The 27,672-nt window shown below is 40.6% G+C and overlaps 1 protein-coding gene across 1 annotated transcript in view; it reads left to right on the forward strand.

Moving 5' to 3' along the window:
* Positions 1 to 25,306, forward strand: part of LOC113016400 (receptor tyrosine-protein kinase erbB-4) — a 366,846-nt gene extending 341,540 nt beyond the window's left edge. The window contains exons 22-27 of the mRNA XM_026159217.2: positions 3,297 to 3,372; positions 3,575 to 3,721; positions 12,016 to 12,113; positions 12,278 to 12,448; positions 15,228 to 15,513; positions 16,551 to 25,306. Of these exons, the coding sequence (XP_026015002.1) occupies positions 3,297 to 3,372; positions 3,575 to 3,721; positions 12,016 to 12,113; positions 12,278 to 12,448; positions 15,228 to 15,513; positions 16,551 to 17,389 (1,617 nt within the window). The 3' untranslated portion in view covers positions 17,390 to 25,306. The remainder of the gene's footprint in view (positions 1 to 3,296; positions 3,373 to 3,574; positions 3,722 to 12,015; positions 12,114 to 12,277; positions 12,449 to 15,227; positions 15,514 to 16,550) is intronic.
* Positions 25,307 to 27,672: the final 2,366 nt, after the last annotated feature.

Raw genomic sequence — 27,672 nt, forward strand, 5'->3', positions numbered from 1 at the left:
TTCTTTTTTCCATCCTTAGTTTTATTTCTAGCTCCACACTGGCCTTGTTAGCACAGCCTGATTAGTTTCATAATACATCTGTGCGCAGCTCTTGTATATTAAAATACAAGCACTTAGAGCACTTACAGCGTTAAAAGAAGACAACAGTGGAGCAAATCAGAAACAACCTGACAGCTCGTTGATTCACGAGAGCTTCCTTATTACCTCCCAATCAGTGGCTTTACAGTTAAAAAGGAACCAGCTGTGCGATTCTTTAAATATTGATTGGATCATAATTATCTGAGTGCACAAATCAGTAATTAGTCCCATTTCACTGCAGGGCAACCTGCATGTGACGAATAAAGCTTTGATTGATTGATTGATTGATTGATTGATTGATTGATTGATTACAGATTAATCACTCAGTAACTGTTTTTGTTTTGGAAGGAAACACCATACTAGATGCATACTACTACTTCCTTGTTGGATAAGGAATACTTTACCATTAACTACCTTTTCTGTATCACCATGAGTAAAGAATACTTATTAGTTACTTATTTCCTAGGGACTGTCACTTATTGGTTTTTGTCTGTTCAATCAATAAGGCAAAGCATTTAAAGATACAGTCATATGAAAAAAAGACCCCGAGCTTCAAAAATGACACCTCACGATTCGGTAGATTGTAGAACCAAAAACTTGACGGAAGGATTTTCAGTCTCTCACATCATTGTGGAGAAAATCTAAATCGTGCTGCCATGTTCTTTTTAAAGAGGAGAAGAAAGGCACAAGTCACACTTGTTCAGTGTTTTTCTACTTCTACTTGGGATGGGTCTCATCTCAAGAACGACGAGTCAGCATACAGAGAGGAGGTGCAACAGCTAACGGACTGGTGTAGAGTTAACAACCTGTCTCTGAATGTGGATAACACAAAAGCGATGATTGTTGACTTCAGGAGAGCACGGAGAGATCACTGTCCACTTACCATTGATGGATCATCTCTGGAGGTCATCAAGAGCACCTAATTCCTTGCTGTCCACCTGGCAGACAACCTCTCCTGGTCCCTCAAGACTCGCTCCATAACCAAGAAGGTTACAGCATCTGTACTTCTTGCGGAAGCTGAGAAAAGCCCATCTCCCTCCATCTATTCTTACCACGTTCTAAAGTGGGATTATTGAGAGCATCGTGAGCAGCTGCATCACTGTCTGGTATGGTAACTGCACCGTATCGGTTCACAATACCCTATAACAGATAGTGAGAGCAGCTGAGAAGATCGTTGGAGCCCCTCTCCCCTCCATCGCGGACACTTATAGCACCCGCTCCATCCACAAAGCCACCAGCATCGTGGAGGACCCCACACACACTCTTTACCCTGCTGCCTTCTGGAAAGAGGCACCTGGGACCTCACTACCAGACTATGGAACAATTAAAAGTGTTACCATAGAGAGCTTTGAAAACTCCAGTCAAAAGCCGGCTCAGACAGTCAGGGGCTGCATAGCTGTAAAGTGAAGAAGACACAACCTCTGTTACTCTATCATCACTCATTTCAAATGTCAGCACAGCCAGTCACACACACGGCAGAGTTGCAGTGATTAATCTCAGTGTGTTTTTCTTTTGTCAGACAACTTTGTGAAGATCAAATAATGATCTTATCGGCGTCAGAGCAATAGCGGAGAATTACTTTTCATGTCACTTAGCAGGTAGTATCCGTACCCCGCGATCAAATCACTGTTTTGTGCCCGTTTAGCGGAACAAAAACAGACACACGTGTAAATGAGAACAACAAAATCATAAGTGTGGCTTTGTTTAATCACAGCAGAGGTAACGATGGAGATAAGGAGGAACGTCAGCGGGGTTACAGCACCGTGTTGGCTCCATCTGGCCAGATATTAATTGCCAAGCTTAATTTTGCTGTTTATCAACCCAAAAAAGGGAGAAAAATAAGAAGAAAGGCTGTCGTTTTCATATTTCAGTCATTTAGACGCAAGTAGTTATCTTTACAAGAGCAAAACAAAACAAAAGCACTGTGATTACAGTTTCAAATTTAGAAAAATTAACGCTTTTTGGTTCATGAGCACCTGAAGTAGCATGGACGTACAACAAAAACCCCAAGGAATGTGTTATGTTGAGCACATTTGGTCAGAAAAAACAGTGGTGAACTTTAGCACAATATAATTTAGAAGCACTTCATGCAAACAAATAACGTAGCCGCAGCTCCCAATCAGTTTGTTTTGTTTGGGGAACCAGTCTGCATTAATTAGAATCGCCTTCTCTTTTTCCCCACCCCACTCGAGACTTCCTATGCAAATGTCCTGATCAACTCCCTTTATTAAATTGGCTCATTCATCGCTACACCCATTCAGTTGGAGGCCCGTAGGTAGCCACTGCATCTTGAGTTGGAGCAGTTATCTCTGGACACGAAAAGGGTGGTGGGAGTGGGAGTGTGGTTGCGGGGTGGGGGGGCAGTATTTTCATAAACCAGGCGAGTTTGATTCAGCCATTCTGAGTGATTGGCTCCATGTTGGTATTCACTGATGCCTGGAAGAAAAAAGAAAGAAGGGTGGGGGCTGTTGTCAGCACATCTACACGTATGCCATAAAAATAGACGTGCCGTGGGAGATAAATCAACAGAGATGAAAGTGGAGGTGCCATACCACATTTCCAACCTGAAGCAGTTTCATTTCCTCCCTTCCTGCTCATTTCCCCAAAGAATGTGTGTGTGTGTGTGTGTGTGTGTGTGTGTGTGTGTGTGTGTGTGTGTGTGTGTGTGTGTGTGTGTGTGTGTGTGTGTGTGTCTGTCAGGCTACCAAACGAAGGGAGGGGCTGGATTTTAAATGACCTCACATGCAAAAGGACACATAATTGCCTTGCTCAGTAGACATGCTGAAAATCCAGTCAATATGGAAATCACACAGTGGTCGGGATTTGGCGCGACGTCTGCCGTCGTCCTTGTCGGGAATGTCGAGAGATCTGCTGTTATTACTGTTTCGCACCCCTTCCCGCTCTCTTTAGGCTGCTCGGATAAAGTGAGACAAATGGCCGATACAATCTCATTTAGCATCTTAAAAAGCGCACTCGCTATTGATGATTTCTGAGTCCAATCAATCACAATACTTGAGTAATATTGAGCAAAGCAAAACTATGGTTGAAGGCGCTGTCGATTGCCCAATAGCTTTTGAATGCTGGAGTAAAAGAAATGGCTGCTTTTGAGCAAACCAGCATAATGGAAAGTTGTCTGCAATTCAGGTATAAATGGATCAGATGAATGAGAAGCTAATAGTTCAGATTTTAGTTGTTTTATTTTTAATGTCTCTCCTCAGATGCCCATTAAGTGGATGGCTCTGGAGTGCATCCACTACAGGAAGTTCACCCATCAGAGTGACGTGTGGAGCTACGGTGAGTGTATTTCTTGTAGGCGTCAATGTTCCTCGTGCTCCAGCGACCTCAAATCCTGTTTAGTGTATCTGCATTTGCATTTTCACCCGCTCCCTGTCTCCTGTCGTTCTCTGGGTCCCTCTGCCTCACCTTTCCCATCTTTCTCCGTCTATCTTATTAATATTTTTGTTTTTCTACTCCTCTTCCGCACAACACACTCCAGGAGTGACCATCTGGGAGCTGATGACATTTGGAGGCAAGCCTTACGATGGGATCCCCACGCGAGAAATCCCAGACATCCTGGAAAAAGGCGAGCGCCTGCCCCAGCCGCCAATTTGCACCATAGACGTCTACATGGTCATGGTCAAATGTAAGAACACACACACACACACACGCACACACACATGTCAGACTTCTTCCTGTGTCTGAAGCAAAGTGATGAGCGGGGTATAATTTTACATGTGAAAAGAAATGGCATAGATAAGCTTGCTTCTGATAAACATATCTATAAATAATAACCACATGTGAAAGTCTATTTACGCATTTACAATTTAGTTTAAGTTTATTGCTGCTTTGCCAATAAACATGGCTTCCCTGCTTTTCATTTTCTTAATATGTATCTGGTGTCAACAGGCCACCAGCTTACAATAAAACTGTCTGAAGCTAAAAGCAATGACAATGACATAACAGCAGAACCTGTAATATTTACTAATTAACACGTAAACACACAACAGCGTTAAATTTGCTTGGCTCTCGAGAGCTGCAAGTTCTTTGGAAACTAGCATGAAGTTACTAAACTAGAAAAATAGCTCATAACTGATCAGAAACCCAAAACTTTTTATTTTTAGATATAAAGAGTTTATTTAACCATGCTTTCTCCACTCTACAAGTTAGGCTTGTAGATTAATTTGACATGTGAACAGAATGAATTGAAATTAACACATAGATCCTCCTGATAGAAGAGCGTCAGAAATATTAAAAGTTATATGTGATGGCTTAATCATTCCATGGATCTTATTGGGGTTTGGACACATATCATGGTAGGTATCCTCTAGAGACAGCATATAAAAGATGTAAACCTTCATGATATCAGTTACTGGATATGCTACAGTAATATCAGGGAAAACAGTGGATGGAGACCATGGAATGACCAATTTTACTGCAACTGTGTGCAATGAACTTGCACTCTTGTTTCCTTTGAAAAGCTTGCTTTCAAAAATTGAGACCAGATCTATGATCACTCCCAGTTGGTGGTCATCTCTGAGTTGACTTTGGTGCGTTAAGACTGGCAGAATGGGGTCAAGTTTGCAACTGCATCAATTAACTGTGATCTGTTGCTATCTGCTTCACTTTTGCCATCTATGTACTCAGAAATTCACATTAACTACTTAAATTTAGAATCCAGCCTGAAATTAATACGTTTGAAATAAATAAGTCCTCTGCAAACAGTGACGTGTTTGCTAAACAGCCATTTTACTGTTAAATGGCATAGGTCCTAGCTTTTATATTGGAATTTAACCAGAATACAACCAGCGGGCAAACAGCTCGGTCGATTCTCCTACTACAAAGAGACGAGTGTAGAATGACTCAGATTTATTGCAACCTGTTGGAAAGCTATCCGTGTTTATAAATTAGATGGTAATTATGTTTAAACCCTAGCTATTTGGAGTCAGGTTGCCTCCCACCAGGAGAGCTGTGCAATGTGGTCAAAAGTGGTTACAGTAACTCCTTGCAATCAATCAACAAATGCAAAACAGAATAAATGTCACTGATTCAACATTGATTATTTTCCATTTCCAAGAAGATTGCTGTCTTATTTTTACTCTAATATGACTGCTGTTTTGAAGCTTTTGGTGTTTATAGCATATGAAGCTAATAAGCTAGCAAACTTGGCCAATAGCATGTTTTGCACATTGTGTGATACTGAGTAATGTGCAAATTTTGTCAGGCTGAAAACAGATGTGAAACTGTACTACTGGAGTAAATTAACCAACTCCTTGGAGTATGTCTCAGTATGCTGCTATTAATCTAATGAATGCCAAACAAGATCATCCACAATCAAAGTAGTCTCACCTCTACAAAAAGCGGATTTTTAAACCTTAATAGAAATGGCTGAGTTATATGAAATGGCACCTACTGTAAAGATGTCATAAATGAAATGAAGGGAGCTTTAGAGACCAAATGCATTTTTGTACCAGCATGTAAACCTGTTTATTTCTGCTCTAAAGTCTATGGGCTCTGTACTGTTTTTGGAGCCTTCCTCGAGTAGTCATTAGAGGAGCTACTGCCTCGGCCCCAAAGTTTGCTGCTTGGTGTTACAAAACTCTAGATCCATATTATATATTAGTATATAAGTTTTAGCAAATTCCTTATAGCAGTCATTCAAATATTGTTGTTGTCTAAGCAACACATAGCAGCATGAAACAATGTTATAGAGTAGCACTCCAATAAAGCACGCCTCGTGGAGAACATGATCAAATTTATTTTTATGCCATGTTTATTCACTACTGTAATTCGGCTTAAAGTGTCACGCATGAGTTGTAGTTTAATAATAAGGCTCAGATGTTAAATATTCATCTGGTGAGATGTTAGTTGGGCTCTGGGGCTTCATTTCAAGGCTAGAAGAAAAGCTGGTATATGGAAAGAAGGAAAGTAGATGAGCTGTTGTCATGAAACTGTGATGAGATGCTGGTTTATGGTCTGCAGCATACAGCCCAGCCCTCACTGGGGATAATGCCCACATCCTTGTTGGTGTCATCCTCCATCTGGACAACCACATCTCCCCAAACGCTCCCTCAAGCCAGTACAGCTCATCCAAAAATCCGCCTTCTCCCATCCTCCCCAAATTCTCCCATGTCTTTCCCATCTTGCAATCGTTCCCCTGGCTGAATTCTGTACCCTGTTGCTGGTGTCCATGGCTGTGGAGGGACCCTCCCTCCCATATTTCCAGGAAACTTTCCAGACTTGTATGCCAAACCATGCTCTGAGCTGTGCCAGCCTTTGGCTAGTTGGCTGTCCATCCACGCACCAGTCTGGTATTCACGCCGCCCTGTCTGAACTCAAGTATGTCGGAGTGACTTTTCTGTCACTCAGTCTTCTGTTGTCTGAAAATCTCCCCAAAAATGACCTCACTTCCACTCCTCCCCACTGACTTTCTTGTTTTCCCTCTTTACTTGTGATTCTCAGTTATTTTTAATTATCTAATCTTTTGTACCAGTGTTGTATCTCAATACATTCTTATGGCTGCTTGTAGCGCAGTGAATTTAAGCTTAGTCTACTGTTCCACTCATTGTAATTCACTCTGCAAAAGCTTAAAATGGCAAATGTGTTGAAAGAGAATAATGTGATCCAGCTTAGAGCTTGATATCAAAACATATTCCCATGACAAAAATGTTAATCCAACCGAAATGTCATAATATCTAATAGTTGCCAATGGCTTTTGACAGCACAGAAGCAAACCATGAAAGCCCTGCAGCCATTTAGCCTAATAATGCCAACTTATCCTCTCTTTCCTCCTGGTGGAGAAATGTAATTTTTATGTGCTATGCTAATTTGTCTGGACGTGTCTGGACACTAATGTTGTAAATGCTGAGGTCAGAGAGGTTCATTCAGCTTAACAAGCAGCAAAAATGCTTATCTACACCTGATTTATTAGGGTAGATGTCTGATACACAGTACACCACAGAAGCTTTGAATGCTAAAAGTAAAGGGAGAATGCTTTCAAAGCTGATGAGTTTGAAGTCAGCTGTAGTATGAGTACCCTTTGTCAGTTACATTTCTGTAGTTTTGCCTCTGTACACCATCAACATATGATCGAACTACTGAATTTAAGCTACAGTTCACAGGATTAAACAAAAGTGTTGCTTTAACTGTTTAGGAATTACATTCATTTTTATACATTGTCTCACAAGTTCCATAACCGGTGTTGGTCAAGTTAATTGAAAATAGTAATTAGTTACTAATTGCAGATTACTTTTCCAATAAAGTAATCCCGTTACTTTACAGGTTACTTATTTTCAAAAGTAATTAGTTACCTTACTACTTAGTTACTTTTTAAAAACATGATACATAAAACCATATAAAGCAATAGACCTTTCAGCCCAATTCTTTTTTTTTCATAATCAATCATATAAAATCTGTGAATTCCACATTCCTGTGGCAGCGTGCTAGGTGCTTGCTCAGATTTGAAGTTTAATATTTACGCTGTAGAAAGACGATTTTTCCAAATAGTAATCCCTTACTTTACTTGTTACTTGAAAAAGTAATCGGATTACAGTAACACACTACTTTTAACACGTTACTGCCCATCCCTGCCCATAAGTAACTGGACAACTGAATGACAAGCAGTTTCGTGGTCAGGAAAGTGCTGTTCCCTCATAATTACATGACAAATTAGAGAACCACCTTATAATTTTACTTTTAATTTAAAGATCACAAATAGCTCTTTCAAACTATATATAATCGTGTAACATTTTTATCAATGCTTTCTAATTATGTGTTTCTGCTGCACCACCACTGCTCTCTCCTCGTCATCTCCACCTCATCTTCTTCCTCCTCACCACGAACCTCGTTTCCTGAGCTGACATCAGGGCTCTAGCACATGAAAACATTATTATTTATCCCTGGTATTGTCACCGATACTTATTGTCAGCAGATTAGACTTTTGACCCTCTCACATCCTCATATCAAATGAGTCGATTTGCTAAGTATCAGAGTCCAACAATGTTAGATCCACTTCAAAGAAAGTTTGACATACACCAGCTAACAGAGGCTAACTCCTGCTAACAGCGGCAAAACCAGCAGCACTTACTGATGGAAAAGTTTAGGATATACTCAACAACTCACCTCAGTATTACTGTCAAAGTAAGCTTTGCTGACTTTCTCAAAGTTTTAAGCCTCCTCCAGAGCAAATAGATGTGGACACTTCTCACTTGGCATATTGACAGCTGAGGTAAACAATAGTTTCTCAAGGCAAAGAATGGGATATTCCACAATGGCCAAGTCAGTGACCTGATCATAACCCAAAAGAGCATACTTCTCAGTTATTAAATGCAAACCTGAAGGCAGAGAGACCCACAAACAAGCAGCAGCTGAAGGCTGCAGTAAAGGCCTGGCAGAGCATCTCAAGGGAGGAAACAGGATTTGCTGATATCCATGGATTCTAGACTTCATGCAGCCACTGACTGCAGCAGATTTTCATTCACATATTAAAAACAGTCCCTATATTTAAGATTGTATGTCTGATTACTTTTGAACCTCAGAAAAAGAGGAACTGTGTGTAAAAAGAGCTGTGATTCCTGAACAGTTAAAGCAATACTATCATATTTCACCCACGTAGTGACCGGATGCTGTAGAACTATCTTTTAAATTCCGTGATTTGTAGTAACAACAAGCACTTTTTTATTCTTGGTTGTGCGTGGTGTGTTTGTCACTCGTAGTCATTGTGCAGCTGACACAAATGTCGTTCCACTTATCCTACTCACTATATTTCACCCTTATTAATGTAGTTTACATTAGTGAGTGGCTGTTTTAACACCATGGAGGAAAAATCATAGAATAAGTGATTCTGACTTTATGTGATCCCACACTTAATCAGGGGCAGGGCTCCTTGTCTTCTTGTTTTTTGGCATTACCTTTTAATTAGTAATTTTATATTACTGCTTATCATCCCAGCAGGTTTAAAATCTTTAGAAACGGACTATTTTTTACCCACCAATTAGCAAAAACTAACAGTGAGCGTTGTGATCAAAAATAACCCAAACAGGTCAGGCACAGAGTCCAAGTAGCGGGAGAGTCACACTGCCCAGTCAGAAGCCGGAAGCAGGCTCAGCAATCGGCCACATTAATTCTAATTGCATGTTGACTGCGAGCCGTTTGTTTGTGATCTCATGGGCCGTCACACTGCGTGCCCCACCGCTTCTGCACCACCCCAATAAAAATGAAATAGAGTTTGATCGCTGGAGTAATTACACCTCATTTAGGTAATGTGCCTGCGTGGGGCGTTACAAGTGGAAATTTGAACAAAGTCAAACAGGCGAAGTGACAGCTGAAAGGGTCAGGCTTTATTTAAGAGGAGCTAGATTAAAAGTGGTGCCCAGAATGTAAGAAATGCACATAAGACTGCAAATTTTTAATTCGATAAATGCCATTAGAGTATAGCAAGGTATATGCAAGTTTTTTGTAACATAAATACATGAAAAAGCAAACAATAACATACAATAAACCCCCTACTGGACTGCTGGAAACACCTCACTTTAGCCATCGATGCTGCAGAGTGTGTTATGGAGATGTCGACAGTGAAATCAGCAGCTCTCCTTGCTTACGATCTAATCCGAGCTAATACACCACCTGGCATTTTACCTTCAGGGGTTTGCTGTGTTTACTGCTGCAGTAGCCTGAAGGAGAGAAATGTGGTTTACAAAGTAAAATAAAAAAAACTTTTTTTATTACAACCTCTGAGTTGCCCTTGAGCAAAGCAGTAGAATTAAGTCAAAGTGAACGGCACTGTTGCTCATTCAGCATTCCTGAAATAAATGAAGGTTGAAGGTACACAGTGGCACAGCTTTCATTGAGTGCTTTCTCTTAGATAAACCGCGCACAGATAAAAGTTTAACAAAGCACTACATTATCCAGTATAAAGTGATAGCTGGAAATGTCCCCTTTTACCATTTCTTACTGAAGTGTATTCATGGAGCTGTTGGATTGCACCAAAATGACACTTTTTTTGTTTTTATCCAACTGAAGAAACAGAATATTCACATTTAGTGCGATCTAGCTGAAATTCAATTATTATTATTAAATGGTATTTCATGCAAGAGAGCTAATAAAGACAAATTAAATACTCACAGCTCTCATATTGATGTTTAAAGCGTTTTTGATTGATTCACAATATCAAGTCGTGCACTGAATAACACGCAAGGAAACATTCCACCCTAATCGCTGTCGGTAGATGCCGGTTGCATTCAAACAACACAATGAAAGACACTCATACCCTGACAGTTGGTTATTAATATTATTGCATGGATGTCAGTATAATTTGATTCTACCAAATTAAAAAGAATAACTGGGGAGAGAGAGGGCAACCATCCTGTAGGAAAGTAATGGAACAGAGGGAAGAAGACACGTCTAGGGAGAGCAGCGGCTGATGAAGATGGTCGGGCAGGCTGAGATGGAGATTTATGATCTATTCATAACGCCTGTCTAGCATTTGATCATGGCATAATGTATGAAAACCACCATGGTTACCTTAGAAACCAGTCGCAACCCTGCCATGCTCATGCATCATCAGTGTCCTCCGGTATTTAGAGACACATCACTGCACCCCTGGCTGTATTCTGTGATATGCCAGCTGTTTGTCAAATATTATTTTGGTTTGAGTAACACTTTGCAATAAGAGATTCAAAAGTGGGGAACAGGAACTACTGAGTAAATATGCTTTTACACTGGGGATAAAGACGTTATTGGCAAGTGTGACGTAATCCTGAAGCATTGAGAAATTATTGAGGACCTCTAATGATAAATCATACAGGAGAGGGTAGCACTAACAAAAAGACAGGAGTCAGAGCGGTGGAAGAGTGGAAAATGCTAAGATTTTTACTGGGAGTGACCAGAATGGTATTCATTATAAATGAGTACATCAGAAGGACAGCTCAGGGTTCAAAGATAACGTTAGAGAGGCAAGGCTGAGATAGTTTTTATTGGACAAAGGGTGTAGAATATGGAGATGGAGGAAGGTGGGGGGGTACCACAGAGGAGGTTCGTGGATGTAGCGAAGGAGGACATGCAGAGGGTTGGTGTGCCAGAAGAGGTTGATAAAGGTTGGGTAGGATGTGGGCAGATTATCTGGTGTTCCTACACATAAATGGACCAGCCAAAAGAAGAAGAAGAAGGGGAATGTAATAGCAACGTAGTCCTAAAGTCATGATGAATGGCTACATAACTACTGATTAATTACTGAGTAACTACTGAGCAAGTATGTGTTTACAATGGAGTGTGGAGGAATGACTGCTAAGGATGACAAAGCAAAGAGAAACTGCTGAGGAACTATAATGATACATCAACTGAGCAGATAAAGAAACAACAGGTAAAGTAGTTCTGAAGTTATGAGCAACTACTTTGTAACTAGTGAGTAACTGCTGAGTGATATACTTAATTACTTGAGGTAATAAAAAAGAATGACTAAGCAGCAATAAAGAAGCAATTAGTGTTTTGTTCTGCTGTGTTTGATTTATTGAGAATGAACTCTACATATGAAAAAAAAATGGACCTTTCCGGATTTACGGATGATTATGAGCTAATCATTACCTTATGATTCACTAATAGTGTGTTTAGCAGCTGGCTCTTAAGTATTTAATAGCCCTGGGTCAAGAGTTATTAGGGAAGTACTAAAGAACAACTCATTAACTATCAGACTGTTCCTGATTTGTTGTTCCTATTTCTTTAGCAACTATCCCCCTCTTAGAGTAATACACAGGGCTGACAGGAAGCTGCAAATGCAGTAAGAGGCTCAAGAGTAGTCCTTCTGAAAAATGAGCAAAGAAAAAGGAGACAGCTGGGATAAAGGTTAAGGAATTGTAGACAATTAATAAACTTCTCTCTGTATATTTCTCTGCTTCTTTTTCTAACTCCACGGCATTCTTCCTTTGCCCTCTTTCTCTTCCCCAGGCTGGATGATTGATGCAGACAGCAGGCCGAAGTTCAAAGAGCTGGCCGCCGAGTTCTGCAGAATGGCCCGTGACCCACAGCGATATCTGGTGATTCAGGTGTGTCCTTTGATAAAAACTTTCCTTTGTTTCTTTTCTCTGCAAACATTTACATATCGTGCAGACACAAAAGTATTATCTGATGCATCTCTCGCTGCAATCTGTATGCTGCTGGAATTAATTTGGTGCTCGGCAATTAAAACTGTTACACGTGTATAATTCAGGGAGACGACCGTATGAAGCTTCCCAGTCCCAATGACAGCAAGTTCTTCCAGAGCCTGCTGGACGAAGAGGACCTTGATGACTTGATGGATGCCGAGGAGTATCTGGTGCCTCGAGGTTTCAACATGGCCACTCAGTCATGCACGACCAGGCCTCGTGTTGACCCCAACAGGGTAAGACCACTGACGAAGACTGTGTTATACTGCATTTTGGAAGCATTTGTGTGCCAAACACTCCAAAGTTGTTAAGCATCATAGATGATCTCCAGCAAAAAACATCTTTAATTTTGTGTACGTGCCTCTTCTCTTTTACTGTCCTACAGTATATAAATGCTCAAGGTGGTTAAGAACCTGCAATACACTGATGATTTCCCTCTACTAATAACCTGCCTCCATCATTTCCATCACAGTGTGTGTGTCTTAAACCTGGACTCTTTATGCAGTAGCTCCCCAGGCCCCAGGTTTCATTACTCAGAGCGCCATAGGCAAATAACAAGCCGCTATCTTAAAATGCTGGAGTCGTTTACAAATAGACAATGAGCACAGGCTGGGCTGCTTGCTTTGCAGCATGCACCATGCGCTGCTGGCCAGCCCATGGCTCCGCATCTTATACAACTTTAGCCCCACGACCTATCCATTTGCCAGTGGCTCTTTGTTCCCTGACAGCCGCTCACATACGCCAAAAAAACCCACACATGATAATCGAGTCAAAGTCCTACTTGTTTAAGGTCAACAACCAGATTGGCAATTGAAGATCTTTTGATTTTACAATCAGAAGCTGCCGTGTGCCCAAGCAGGGAAGGGTGTATAAATCCATCAGTGAGCTGACTTTGCCGAAGGAAGTTAGTTATTCAGGTTGTGCCGCCTCAGACACAGTCCGATACAGACGGTTATCTTATCTGTGCTGATTTGCTCTCACTCGCTCACACTTGAAAAGACGAGCCGATAATGACTTGCTTTGAAGAAGGGATGAACAGAGAAGTTTGGAGGAGGAGGATGCTGATTGCAGTAGAGGGAAAACCGTAGGAGTAGGTGGACGAATATAACCCCGGGACATTTCCCTCTTTTCTGTTGTGTTTTGTAGATCTGCTTCCCGTAATTGCTGCTGTAGCGCTAGCAGCTGGCAAGAGTGCAGAGAAGTTGGCCTGGATTAAATAGCCTGCAGCAAGCCAACACAGCTCCACAAGAAGCCCTTTGCTTCATTTGTCATGTTTTGTATACTCTGGTGGGCCTTTTTTTTTTTTTAAGGTTCAGGTGTTTGTATCATAGCTTTGCCTGGCTGCCCCTCACAGTCCCTGGTGGCTGATGACTACACCAGCAGAACTTTGTCTGAGAATTTTACTTCAAAAGGCAGCAGCATGGGTTAAAGCCTCACTGCTTTGCCGCAGTTGGAACAAAAGTTGTGTACGCTAGCTTAAACTTTGTTGTTATTAGCTTATTTGCCATAGATATTATATCATCAAAGAGTTAGACAGTACCCAGAGTACCTCAGACCAAAGATATTTACAGCTAAGTTAATTCAGAAAGTATCTTAATCAGAATTTCTGGCAGAGAGCAGAATTCATGGTTCCATCAATTACAGCAAGTAATTGAACTGAAGCAGCAAACTGCCACTACATTGTACGGTATGATGTTCTTTTTATGAAGTGTTGTGTTAGTTTTATGCAGATGTAGTGGAACTCAAACCTTCCACAAAGTTCAGATGTTGTTTCATCAGTCCACAGAATATTTTCCAAAATTGTGGGGCATCATCAAGATGTTTTCTGGTCAATGTGAGACTTTGTGTTTTTGTTTTTGGTCAGCAGAGGTTTTCTCCTTGAACTCTCCCTTGGATGCCATTTTTGCCCAGTCTCTGTCTTATTGTTGAATCATAAACTTTGACTGCAGTTCTTTAGATCTTGTTCAGTCCACTTTTGGTAGGCCATTCACTCCTGGGAAGGTTCTATAACCGATTCAATTCCGATTCACAAGGTCCTGATTCGATTTGATTCAATTTTGACTCAGACAGTCAGAAATATTTTAATTCTGATCATTTATCAGTACATATCCATATTTTTTATGTCTATGTATAAAAACAAAGCTGATACTTGAGACTTCATCAGAGGTTTAAGCATCACAGCAGATGCCTATGTGTCAAAGTAACTGAGGATAAAACGCAGAAAAACATGAAGGAGATTTTCCTGCCCTGGCTTTTTATAGCAGATTCTGCAGTAGAACAAAAACTGAAGCAAACCATGAATCAACCTATGAACGTATTACCTGCTGCTGCTGAAGTGAAGCAGAGCAAAGTTACAGAGGTGTTAACATCTTTCTGTGGAATCCGTTCACCTGCTTTTTAATCGTTTAGTGTTTTAACTCTTTGGCAGTTTTTGAAATAGTTTCGTGAGCCTGAGCTGAGATTCTGGCATTTCTGGCAAAATACATTCACATTTAAAAATTGATTCAGAATTTTTAAGAATCAATATCACATTATTCAAACTAAAATCAATTTGAAATGGAAAATTGATTTTTTTTATACCCACCCCTAATAATGGCTCTCACCGTGGTTTACCAAAGCCTCAGAAATGTTTTTTATAACAATTTCAAGACAGATAGATGTCAGTTTGTTAAATCTTAGCATGATGAATTGATATTTGAGATACTTTGGCCTACTTCACTTTGCCATACAGGTTCTTGTTAAGTGAGTTTTTGATTCAGTAGGTCTGGTAGTAAGCAGGCTTGGTTGTGGCTTTTGAAATTGAATGTAACTTTACAAAAACATGTGGTTAATCACAGTTAATTCGTGATTTAACAATCAAGCAGGGCAAAATAGCCTTACTTGCACTTCTTTAGCAGAGAATCAGCTGTGTCATACACTTATTTGCTCCGACTTGGACTTCATGGCCCCTCTTGAACTCATGCTATGCTCAGTTTTTCTTATCTTAACCCCAATCCCTGCCTCTCTTTACTGCAGAATCAATTTGGCTATCGAGATGGTGGTCCAAATGCTGCAGAAGGACCCTTGGCAGGCACACAAGCTTGTGTGAACCAGGATGCCACAGGTGGCCCGAGCCCAGTCCTGGAGGACCAGCGTTGTAATGGAAGCCTGCATAAGAAGAGCCTGAGCCAGGCTGGAGGGGAAGACAGTGGGGGTCAGAGGTACAGTGCTGATCCAACCATCTTTCTGGGAGAGAGAGCATTGAGAGGGGACACTGATGAGGACGGATACATGACGGCAATGAAGGACAAGAGCTCCTCAGGTACTCATAGTAAAGCCTTATGAGACTGTTGTGGCCACTTGAATCATTTAGAAGATAGTTAATCCAGTTTAATTTTCCAGAGTATACATTAGAAGCAGAATTGCTCTAAAGAAGCTAAAAATAAGTTCAGGTAGGAATTCTGCAGTCCTGCAGGGTATTTAATAGTAATGATGCATAAATGCATTTTAGGAGCTGTATTTAATCCACAGCACATAGTAGATAATATTAAACTTTAAAATAACCATACCTAATTAAAATAATTTCTTACTAATCTAAAAACAAAACTGTGTAGAGGAAGTTAAAGATTGATTGCGCTACAATCATCTATGCAGCTCCACAAACAGAAACATAATTAAAATTATAAACAAGTACATAATATATGTGCACCTTTCTCTCTGTCTTGTCATCTCTTTGTTCATTCACAGAGTAAATACGATCCTTTGTACGATAGTCGGCCTGTCAGTTTTCCTGTTCATTTCATCTCATTCCATTGATTAAAATTCCTACTGAGTTTCCTTCGACGGCGGTGTATGTCAGCTACTACTACAGAGTCATGTTTTGCCTTTGATCATAATTCAGTCCATCAGCCCTGCTCTTGCACTACCGTCTTTGATTTTTTTTTTTTTGAGCAGCTCAAAATATAACAAAGCCTGCAGCAAAATGCATCTGATGCAATGTCAAGGAGCGGAAAAGTGGGCAAAATCAATAGGTTTCTCACCCCACTATTATAGCGCTTGGAAGCAGTGAAGAGGGGTCATTTGTTGGCATTTTCAACCCCGGCAGATGGAGTTTCCAGTGCCAAAGAACTGCTGGCAAGATGCCCGTCTTGTCCTGAGTGCCTGCCATTAACGCCATTATCATCTCCATCTTCTCTCCTCATTACCGAGTGATCTCTTTCTTTTACTCCATTTCATTCTCTATTTCCTTTGTTTTCTCACCTCTTGATTTAATTTCTCCAGATTTTTTGTTATTGCTGTCTGAACTGTTTTTCTCTTCTTCTAATTCACTCTCCTTCTCATTCATTTTCTGTGGTACAGAATATCTGAATCCCATTGAGGAGAACCCGTTTGTCACGCGACGTAAAAACGGCGAGATCCACGCCCTGGATAACCCAGGCTACCACAGCACACCCAACAGTCAGCCCAAAGGAGAGGACGAGTACATCAATGAGCCCCTCTACCTCAACACCTTCCATACCCCCGCTGAGCTGGGCCTGGAAGCCCTGAGGAGAAATGGTCTGCCCCTACCCACCCAACCTCCTTCTTCTATCTCAGCCACAACCTCAGGCTCCCATCTCCCGCTTACCATCCAGACTAGCCTGCCCCACTACCCCCTCCCCACAGCCCAACCATCTCCATCTGGTATTCCTTGCCATCATGGTCCACCGACTCACATCCTCCATGCCCACCACACCGTCAAACCTGCAGGGCAACCTGGCAATCCAGGTGGCAGCTCTGTTGCTCAGAGTCAAGCAGGAACTACTGCTCAGGCTCAGGTGAGCCAGTCGGGCGCCCTGTCCACTTCAGCCACCATTGGGCATGGCAGCCTGCCAGCCTACCAGAGCTACGCCACCACACACCCTGCCAGTTTGCTGAAGCATGGAGGGCAAACATCAGGTAAAGCCAGCGGAAAGAAGCTGAAGGTGACCTTTGACAATCCAGAATACTGGCAGCACAGCTTGCCTCCCAAATCATCTAACCAGGCAGCCTCAGATGGTGCCCAGGGAGGTTCCACCAACGCCAAGCTCTTCTATAAGCAGAATGGACACATACGGCCGGCAGTAGCTGAAAACCCTGAATACATGTCTGAGTTTTCCCTGAAAGCTGGAACCATCTTGCCACCTCCACCTTACCGGCAGCGAAACACTGTGGTCTAGATTATTCCATTTAACAAACGTTCCCCAATCTTCCTCTAGCCTCCAACAAGCCCAACATCCTCTCCAGTTCCACGGTCCTACACAAAGAGAGAGTAGCACCAACCAAGGCTGCTCTCAGCCCTGCCCAGATAACAGGCCATCTGCTGTAGATTGTAGCAACATCTGGAGGAGGTGGACCGAACCAAGCAGAAGCAACTCAGACCCCTGAACTGTCACTATAGACAATCTCGTCCATCTCTGTTCTGTAGATAGAGACTGTGCTCCATGTCATTCAGAATGTCAAGGTTATGGTAGTTTTCAGTAAAGAACAGATGCTTAATTATCACACAGCAGTGGATGGACTGTATCTGGGGGTATCTGAACTCACTGCCAGCCACTTGGGTTTCAGATTTGTGAGAGGAACAAGAAGTTTTACTAATCTTTTTGCTTTCTATTATAAAGTTCTGAGGAGGAACAATATTCTGCAAAGGGTTTCTGAAAGACACAATCACATAGAACAAATACAGTCTGTTAGATGTCAAGATGCCTGGTTTTCTGAATGACATTAGAGTGAGGTAGCCAGGCAACAAAAGCAAAATATGGAGGAAGAAAAGACAATATAGAGTGGACAACAAAAGATGGAGCACTCATCAATCATATTCAGTGATTTTGCCTATAGGATTATACCCACCGTGTGTTCTTTTATATGAAATATGTGAATCTCATCTCATCCTTCTACTGTAACTGTGATACTGTGATGGACAAAACTACAGTGATCTTTTCTTTCACATTTGTAGTTCAACCATGGACTTTTTAAATTGCTCGAGAATCTGCAGGGCAACTGCTGTTCTGTTGGTTTTGCTTGGCTGCTGTCTGTTTGGAGAAGCTGACTAAAACAGCTTTCCCAGGGCAAATGGTAAAAGGGAAACCACACTGTAAACACTTTTATAATCACGGGTTTCAGTGCTGAAAAGATTTTTATACACTGGTTTTCCCATTCAAGCTAACTCGGATGAGAAAACCTGCTATGAGCTGTAGAGTACTCCAGTAAAGCAGCTGAACTCAAAATGGTGTTCAAAGAGAGAGAAAAAACTACAGAAAGGGGAGGAAAAGTTCATGAAAGTTTATACAAACTGACTAATGAAGACCTCAAGGAAGGAACAAGACAGCACCAGCAGAGCACAGTTAAACAGACTACTTTATATGTCTATCTGTCTTTATGTTAGTGTGATTGGGATTAGTGTGTGCGTGTATGTTCATATTTTAGCAAGCTACAGATGATCCCACTGGGGGGTAAAAGTCAGTGTTAATGGAGTCGAAAGCTAAAGATCTTCAGTACTAACCAACGATCGACTCTATCAAGGCTTTTTTTTCCTATGTTAAGTATAAAACAAACCAAGCTCAAATCAAAAGATCATTAAAAGCCCCAAACTGCACCAAATGGCACCAAATCTCTGGAAGGGTTTTATAGATTTAGGGTGTCCTTAGCTAACGTTACTTTCTTTGAGTTGATCAAAATCAAGAATGTGAGGATTTATCATTTTAGTAACTGGAACTGGAGCTTGTCTCGGTCATGGTGTTTGTTATATTCTCGATTGCTTGGTCCGAGAAAAAGTACAACTCTAGACTACTTTTGGCCACATAATTCTTGATTATTTTTGTCCACATCTGATCTAGATGTTTTTTGCTTCTTTTTTTTTACAGAATCATGTTTTTTCCAGACCCCACCCATATTCTTATTAGACTGTTAATTGGTAGCTAATTTCATTTTGGCTACTAGAAGTGTCAGTGGTTCCTACCCAAATTGTTCACAAGGCAGAAGTCGATAAGCTAACCTTGTCTGCTAGAAAATGTATTTTAAAGAGCAAGAAAAAATGATGCTTTCAAATAAGTCAGATGTTTCAAAGCTAAATTTATTCTTTAGCATTAAAGCTAACTTAAGCCTCACATGCACCTCCATAGAATTGTAACTACACCTTGTGGCAACATAGATCTCTGATCTTGCCAACGAATATGTGGCCATAGATTGTGGCTAAATACAGAAAACTTGACAGTAGCTTGAAGTGTATATATTTTATTTATATTTCAACCAGGACAACTATAGTCAGAAGACTGTTGTTTTAGTAATTTCTGTTTGGAGGTATGGTTCTATTCTGGGCTAATGTAGAAAGCACAAAGCAGGAAGACTCCTTTCACGTAAACTATACTTCTGTTTCAGCTCTACGCCGTAACTTATACCATAACCAGACCCCATTTTAACCCTATGCCGCAACCTTCTAAGTAACATGTCGTGCACTTCCCTAGAAATGTAACTACATGTCGGGCCAATGCATACCACAACAACTTGATGGTGTGGAAGACCTCAGTGTAGGGATACAAGGATTTTCCAATTACGTAGTTAGTTGGGATGTTGAGATTTCCCACAGTAGTCTAAATGAAGTTTAAGATTTCACAGAGCAGAAATAACAACAAATGTGAAAAGGAAGAGTTAGCTGGATGTGGGGTTGGCTGCTTCCAAAAAACTGTCATAAGGATGTGTAGAAGGGTACTAGCTGAGACATTAGCTTATCCGCTGGGACTGTGGTGGAGCTTGACTTTGTCACCTAGCTGAACTTGGCCTTTGCTCCATGTATGCAGTTGTGGTCAGAAGTTTATATCCACTCATCACAAATATCATGATCATTTTGGGCTTCTAATGAATTCTTTGAAACTGTCTTTTTTCCATGGTGAAATGACTGTATAGTATACATATTTAATGGCTTTAAAAACAAAAAATTGGGCTTTAAAGTTTTAAAAAGTATCTGGCATAATTCTGGCTGGATATTTGGCCACTCTTCTTGGCATGCACTGAAAATGTAAAAAGTAAAAGAAAAAAATTCTAAGCTGAAAAATAGCACGACATTCATGCCCATGATGAGTGTATGTTAACAACTGGCCAAACCAAGTTCATAAAGCAAGTTCTGTTTTGAATACATGTAATTTTTTTTAATGCAGCACAGGGTAACTGGTAAACGAAATTAGTACTATACTATATGACATTTTTTTTCAGTTAAAACTATAATGTTATGTTTTCCAATATTAAGTTAGTATAGTTTTCATTAGTTTCTTGGTGAATCACCAGACAGTCAACTACTGTTACCAGTATTAATAACTGTGCCAATTTTTAACATACCTAAGAAAGTCATTTCTTGTTTTGTTTGATGTAATTTGCACTTTCAGCACCACTGAGTTTTAAATTAATTAGTCTAGCCACTGTTTAACGAAGCCTCTAATCTATAAAGGCTTCACATCTGTTCTTAGCCCAGAGTGATATCGTCACTCTCAAGAAATCTCAAGAAAATAGTTCTAACCCTGACTACTGATGCCTGTGTAGGCAACTTGCCAGTCAATGCTGCTGAAAGGACTGTATTACAGCCGTTATTTCTTCCACCAAGCCATACACAACACCTGTGGGTAGGGGAAAACACTGCAACGCTTGCCAAACTTAGAAGTTCAAGATAAAACTTGTGTAATGTTGGTTTTTCTCAGAGGTCCTTTTGCAATATCTCCTTTATTTAGTTGAATGAATATGAAGAAAAACTTGTAGTTCTTGAACCTTTAACAACAACGGTATTTTTCATTATTTGTGGAGCATAAATATTGCTTTGTCATAGTTTCAACAACCTTTCATCATTCTGCTCTGCCAGAGCCCAGCCCTGCCTAAGCTGTGTTCTTGCGTAGGTTATTTATTTTGTGTATTTAAAAGTGTGTGAAAGTGTGCTTGTCTCAGTCTATGCACATGTAACGCTGTATGTGTTTATCCTCCCCATGGAGCACTTTGATCAAAGTCGCGGGTATAAAGAAAGGATTTCCACTCTTCGTTACTGAAATATTCAACTTGTTTATCCAGCCGTTTACCACTTCAGAAAGCAATAGCTTTAGCAAAAGTACAAGGAAGGAACTGGGGCCAAGAGGTCATAAGGAAAACACATTTTACATGGTACTTGACCAGCTTCAAGAATGTCCTTGTTTCCATGTTTTTTCGCTGACTTCAAACAGTATTTATAGTAGTGCTTTGATGCTGTCATGATTAATTGATGAAGGAGTATTTTGTAGTCCTTTTTCGAGCTCTAATTCAGTGAAATAGAGACAGCATTTAATATCAATGTGAAATATTTATGGTGCGTTTGAGCTTGTTTATACTGAGCGATGGAAGCGACTGCCAAATCTGGGTTTCAAGAAAAATGAACAAAAATATGATGGTGGTCGAAAGAAAAACACACGCCTTGGTTTATGCCTGTTTTGCCCTAAATTACACTGCAGACCCAGGCAAAATGTGTGTTTGAATCAAGAACAGATTGAAGGACTGATGATACAAATGGTTTCAAATGTTCTCAAGAGCACTTAAGAGAATCCGAGGCATCCCCACTCTCCCATTTTTGATCTGAGTCATTGACTTGTTTGTTGACAGAAAGGTAGGAAAAAGCACCTGAAGTTCCCCTTCTGTTAAGTCGTGTTTTTTCCCATCCTAAGACCTTGGTTATCCTTTTAGAGTACCAAAATGTGTTGCGTCTATGTGGAAGCATTTTTTTCCTCTCTGAAGACTAATATCTTGTGTCTTGTTTCAAACTAATTTTGCCTTGGTGTTACCTGCTGCTATTTGTCTCAGTCCTTAACAGGCTTGTGTTCGTGGCAGTTCAAAAGCATGCCAGGGGGAAACACTGCTGGTTAGGCTGATCCTTTTTATATTATTTTCTGGGTTTAGGTTTTTGTTTTTTGTTTTTTACTGCCTCCTCAAAGCCAAGGTGCAAAGGCATGTAGCCATGTCCTGAACCGAATCCTTCAATATTTTATCCTCAAACACCATACAGGCTTCAACAAAGTCTATTGTATAGTAAATATTACATTGCATGGTTCCCAAAGTGAGTGTTTTACTGCCCTCCACCTTCGTATCTCATTTATGACAACATTATACTCAAATTTCTGTCCAGTGTGGGAAAAATTAATCAGATATTTTTTATCGAGTTTAGTAGCACAAACTGGGAATCCTTATTTCTGCGATGTTTCATGGGAATTTTTGTGTGTGAGTGTAGTACACCCCCACCCCCTCCCTACAGTGTCTTTTTAATATTGAGTTTTATCCTTAGTATCAACGATGTAACTTCTTTTTCCCACTATTGTGTTGGCTACTGTACATTCTTCAACATGTTTGTTATTCTAGCCACGTTTTTCGGTTTCTTGACATTTTAATTGCACAAAAGAAGAAAAAGCTACTCTTAGCTACTCCCTTATTCACAAGGGGTTGCCATAGCGGGTAGCTCCACATATTCAGTTTGCTAGATTTTTACGCCGGATGCCCTTCCTGATACAGCCCCGAAGGGATTTGCGTCTCCTACCGGAAATCAAACCAGGAATCTTTCGCTTGTTAGGCGAATGTATAAACCACTATACCATTGTCCCTCATAAAAGAAAGTCATTCATTTTCTGTATTCAAATCATTGTATCAGTATAACTGTACAGAATCTTTGGGATTTCCTCCCAGATTTATCTAACACACTTCAACAACAAATGTGAATAATATTTTTATAAAGCACCGAAATGGCCGACTTGGTGAATTTGTAAATAAGGAGGCGATGCTTTGAATTTATATTGGTCTTCTCTCCTACTGCTTTTTTCTCCTGCTTATATCGACTTGTACAAAAAGAGCCGTACATATTTGCTTTATGTAAGTGTACCCTTTTTACTAATGGGTATTTCATTTTAAAAGTGCTTGTTGTTCCCTTCTCATGTGAAACTCTGTTCAGTGGCCCTGCTTCAGACCTTTGTGGCTGTTCACGTGTAACGTTTCAGTTTAAGTGAACACTGTTAAACACTACACAAATAACAATGGGTGGTGTCTCACTTTGAATACTTCCATAATAGTAGCATATTAGCTTGATAGTGTAGTGTTGTCTGAAATCAGGCACGACAAGAGGCTGGACTATTGGAGCATTTTACCATGGCTGTTATGTTAGCTGGCACATTTTGTTCATGTTTACATTTGTCAAGTTACTTACTAAATGTAATACTAAATTCTTCTGAAGTAATGTAAACACAGCAACATCAGTCCCAGATTGAAAAATCTCTTGCTTTTAGCTTTCCAGATAGCTAGCAATAACAAGGATTGTTGCGCTAGCTGCAACATTTTATAAACATATGACAAAATGAGCTTCTTACCATGTATAACACTTTTCTGTCATTGCAGATGTAAGTTTAACATGCATAAATATCAGTCGATGCCATAATGCGTGAAATATCAATCCCGGGTTGCTAAGCATCTGCTGGCGGTAGCTAGCTAGATAGCGCAGACTGCAAGTCTCACACTAGATGGCGCATTTAGTGAATTTATCAAGTTGTTGAGCCTCTGGTCAGATATCTTACACTAAAATCTCTATGAAGTCACAGAAAACTACCAGACAATACCACAGTGCAGACAACATGCCAACAACACAAAAACAACTAACTAGCTAGTATTAGCTCAATATCTGGCTCTAATTTGAAGATCAGCTGTTAATGCCTTAGTTTCCACTACTTAAGGCCAAAGTCAGACAGGCTGTGCGACGGGTTCATCATTCTCCTTGCAATATCTGATCACTAAGGAAAGATGTATGGTCCCCCACCAGTTAACAAGTGGTTGCTGGAGATTGCTGTCTGTCACAAATGGGGTGCTGCATCAGACAGCCTCCTTGGGATCGTTTTGTTTGCTTGCATATTGTTGCTTTTGCCTGTAGTTTGCATGAAAAGCAGCCACTTTTCAACTATGCTCTCTGTAACTCGAAACAGAGAACATTCACCTTCAAAATAAAAGCAGTGCCTTATCATTGGAACTAAGACATTTCAAAAGGTGCAACTTTTACAATTAAGGTGAATATTTGCCAATTGTGCCACACTTTTGACAGTTTCACTACAGCTTAATGAGTAGTTTGCGAGCATTTGCAGGCAAGTTGGACGCTTCCATGCAAACTGGAGACTGTGCCAGTCTAACAGTGGCTAAAACAATCATAAGTAGATTTTTGGTACAACTCTGTATGCCTGTTGGCAACCAATGTCATACTAGCAACCGCCAACAACCTCCAGCAGCCATTTGCATACTGTTTGTGGAATATACACTCTTTTGCCATGGTGTTCACTAGCTGTTAGGGTAACCCCACTCACTCTAGGCCTAAGTGAGTGAAGGTTTTAGCAATCAATTTCACAGTCATTGCTCGCAACAACCAGCAACCACTCATCAACCAGTTGGGCGATGAACATTTTTCCCTAGCAACCGGTCATAATCAGATTATTCCCAGCTGGTCTCTAAGCCTGGGTGAATAGGTCCTGAGCAACATTCAGAATAGTGCATGTGTCAGAGATTTACAGTTAACAAACAGTCAGGTGAATGATCAACACTATTCACAAAATAACGGTAGGGGTGGCAGTACGCAAACTGAGACACATCTGATTTACTTTTCCAATGCCTACCATGTCAGTCAACCAAGAGAACTCAATGCCATCTTTCTAAATGTCATAAAACTGAAACCTGTGGTCCCAACTAACCTATATAAACTGTGTTTGAGAGTCAGTGTTACCTTCTCTGCTTACTTTCAACTCGAAATATTACTGAGCCAAGTCCACCCTCTTACTCCTCTTTTCTGCACAGCCTTCACAATAGGCCCTGATTTCATTTAATTTGTTTTGCATGCTTTCAAAAGGAGACATAGTGGAGAGAAGGCGTCATCGCTTGCTCCTCTTTGCGTACTGTTGGTTTTCAATACTTTCCCCTTGTCCCTTTACCCAACACCGTCATTGCTGACTTTCTCTTTGAGTACTTTGAAACCATACCCAAAGCTTTATATCATAGAAATACCGTTCCTCATGTTTGTTACATGAATCTGTCAAAAGTATATTTTTAATTTAATATAAATAAAGATTGATTCGATATATGGTGTGGTCGTTTGTGCACGTGTGTTTAGTAAGTGTTGGGGGGGCTTTCTTTACTTGATATGTACTTGGGAAAGCACCACTTTAAAGTTTTTATTCTTGTTATGAGTTGTGTATCTTCAAAATCAGCCAAATCAGGGATTGCTAACCTTATTAGGAATTCTGTATCTTTTTCAAATACCCCTCAGTGGGGAAGCTCAAGTCCTCAGCCCAGATCATAGGTTTCCTTGCTTGACACGCCACCCTGCTGCCTATAAATAGAATGGAAAACGAAAGCTGCTTTCAGATGCTCTAATCCACATGCTAACAGCTTCAATAATAAAATTTAGCAGATGGTGTCTTTAATTAAGGCAAGGAAGCTCTCAAGTTACAGTTATATCTGAACATTTCAGAAACTTGCACTGGAGACGAGATGCTGCACCGCTACACGCTTTCATGCTCAAAAGGACTTGCAGATGAAGACCAGCTGCATCAAAAAGGTCCGCAGTGTGCTCGCCTAGCTTCCTCCAAAACCTCGCCTCAAATCAGATAATGTGTGGATACAACATTTTGCTGTCGTTTTACTCTCGCCCCGCGCTGCGCTTAATACACTGTTTACCCAAGTGTTGGTTATGTAAACTAGCATAGGCAACATCTTTGCTATGCAAGCGCTCCTTCATTCCACTCCGAGGCTTTCATTTCAATCATAAATAATACAAAACTGTCCAATGGCAGAATATGAGCTTTCTGAAGTCACTGCTATTAATACTAATAAGGCAATGGGGTGCTTTAAGTAAACAGTGTTTATGAACTAAAATCCTCCCCCTCCTTTCTCGTCCTCCTTCTGCCCCTCTCCCCTCTCTCTCTGTTAGTTTCCTCAGAGCACCGAGACTCGATTAGTAAGCACATCGAGTTCCACCACAGTAATTTAGAGAGGTGGGCTTCTACTGCGGATGAACAGTATTTGAACTATCTCCTGTTATATATTCTTATAAAGCTGCTTATTTAAAATCTATATTAGGTCTGGCTTCTTCAATGACTGTCCAGAAAAATGACGTTTCCCATTCGCTGCATAAAAAGGAAATTTAATTGATACTCATTCCCTTCCTAGCACCGAACTCACATAATAGACAGATTATCTTGAACATTAAGCACACTTGCCGACAAGACTTTGCACATTATCACCCACACCAGACAGCAAAGGGGGGAGAGGTCACTGTTAATTTGGCAACTGCTGTATAACCATTTGTCAGTGTATTACAAGTCTCCTTTAAAGCCATTCTTCCATTGAAGCCTGCTATCGCCGCCAGGAGACGAGGGTTCAGCTCCATCCCGGAGGCCTGTAGCAATTATACTTACAGCTGCCCTGTACACCTGTGACATAGCTCGACGATGACAGCTCATCGCCAACAGACTGCCACTGTTTAATTGCAGCGTGTCACCTTGACGGGGTGTTTTGCCCACATCTCCTCGCACCAAGGAGAGACAGCTTTTTGAAATGGAGCCACAAGATTGATGACCCTTTAATATAGCAGCCTGGGGTTTGACTAGTGCTTGTTTTTTTGTTTGTTTTCCACCAGAGTTTCATTTATTGTGGTCAGAAGTACTCTCAGCAGGATGTGGACCCCAAGTGTAAAAAGAATTATTCCATGAATTAGGAAGGCTCTCTTGAAATAAAGAACAATTGCGCTACTTATACAAATTCATTGCTGTACTTATATGCACTTATTGCCCATATAAATTCAGGAAGACAGCTTTATGTCAATGAGCTACTTTCTCTAAAGATTAAAATGGCTGTTTTTCCATTTTAGTGTACTTATTAGGATGCAGATAACGTGTTTTTGATTTAATGCTGACACATTACCAAGACCTTACTTAGTCTATGTGCTGCTGATGTGCTGGAAAAGTGGATATATGTCAATACTGTTCAAAGTGTACCATAGAGCATGTCTTTTTTGCATCAGCCAAAAGGCATACTGAAGTGGAATTGTGTTTTAAAAAAAGAAACGAACAGAGAAACATACTCACACGCCACTTTATTGGGTACATTTTGCTAGTATCAGGCTTAACTTGTTGTTTTCAGAGATGCATACATTCAACAAGGCGATTAGCAGTACACTGTTGCTGCAGATTTGTCATGTTCAGCAAACCAGTTTCAGATGATCTACACTTTGTGACATGGGATGGACATGTTCAACAACAATACAAGCAAATATCCCCCAAACCATTAACACCACAACCAGGCAGGATGGATCCATGCTTTCATGTTGTTTACACCCAATTCTGAACCTACCATTTGAATGTTGCAGCAGAAATTGAGACTTGGCAACATTTTTCCAATTTTGGTGCAGCCAAAATTGGTGTTTCCTGTTCTTAGCTGACAGGAA

Source organism: Astatotilapia calliptera, chromosome 23, assembly GCF_964374335.1.
Source record: "Astatotilapia calliptera chromosome 23, fAstCal68.1, whole genome shotgun sequence".
NCBI lineage: Eukaryota > Metazoa > Chordata > Actinopteri > Cichliformes > Cichlidae > Astatotilapia > Astatotilapia calliptera.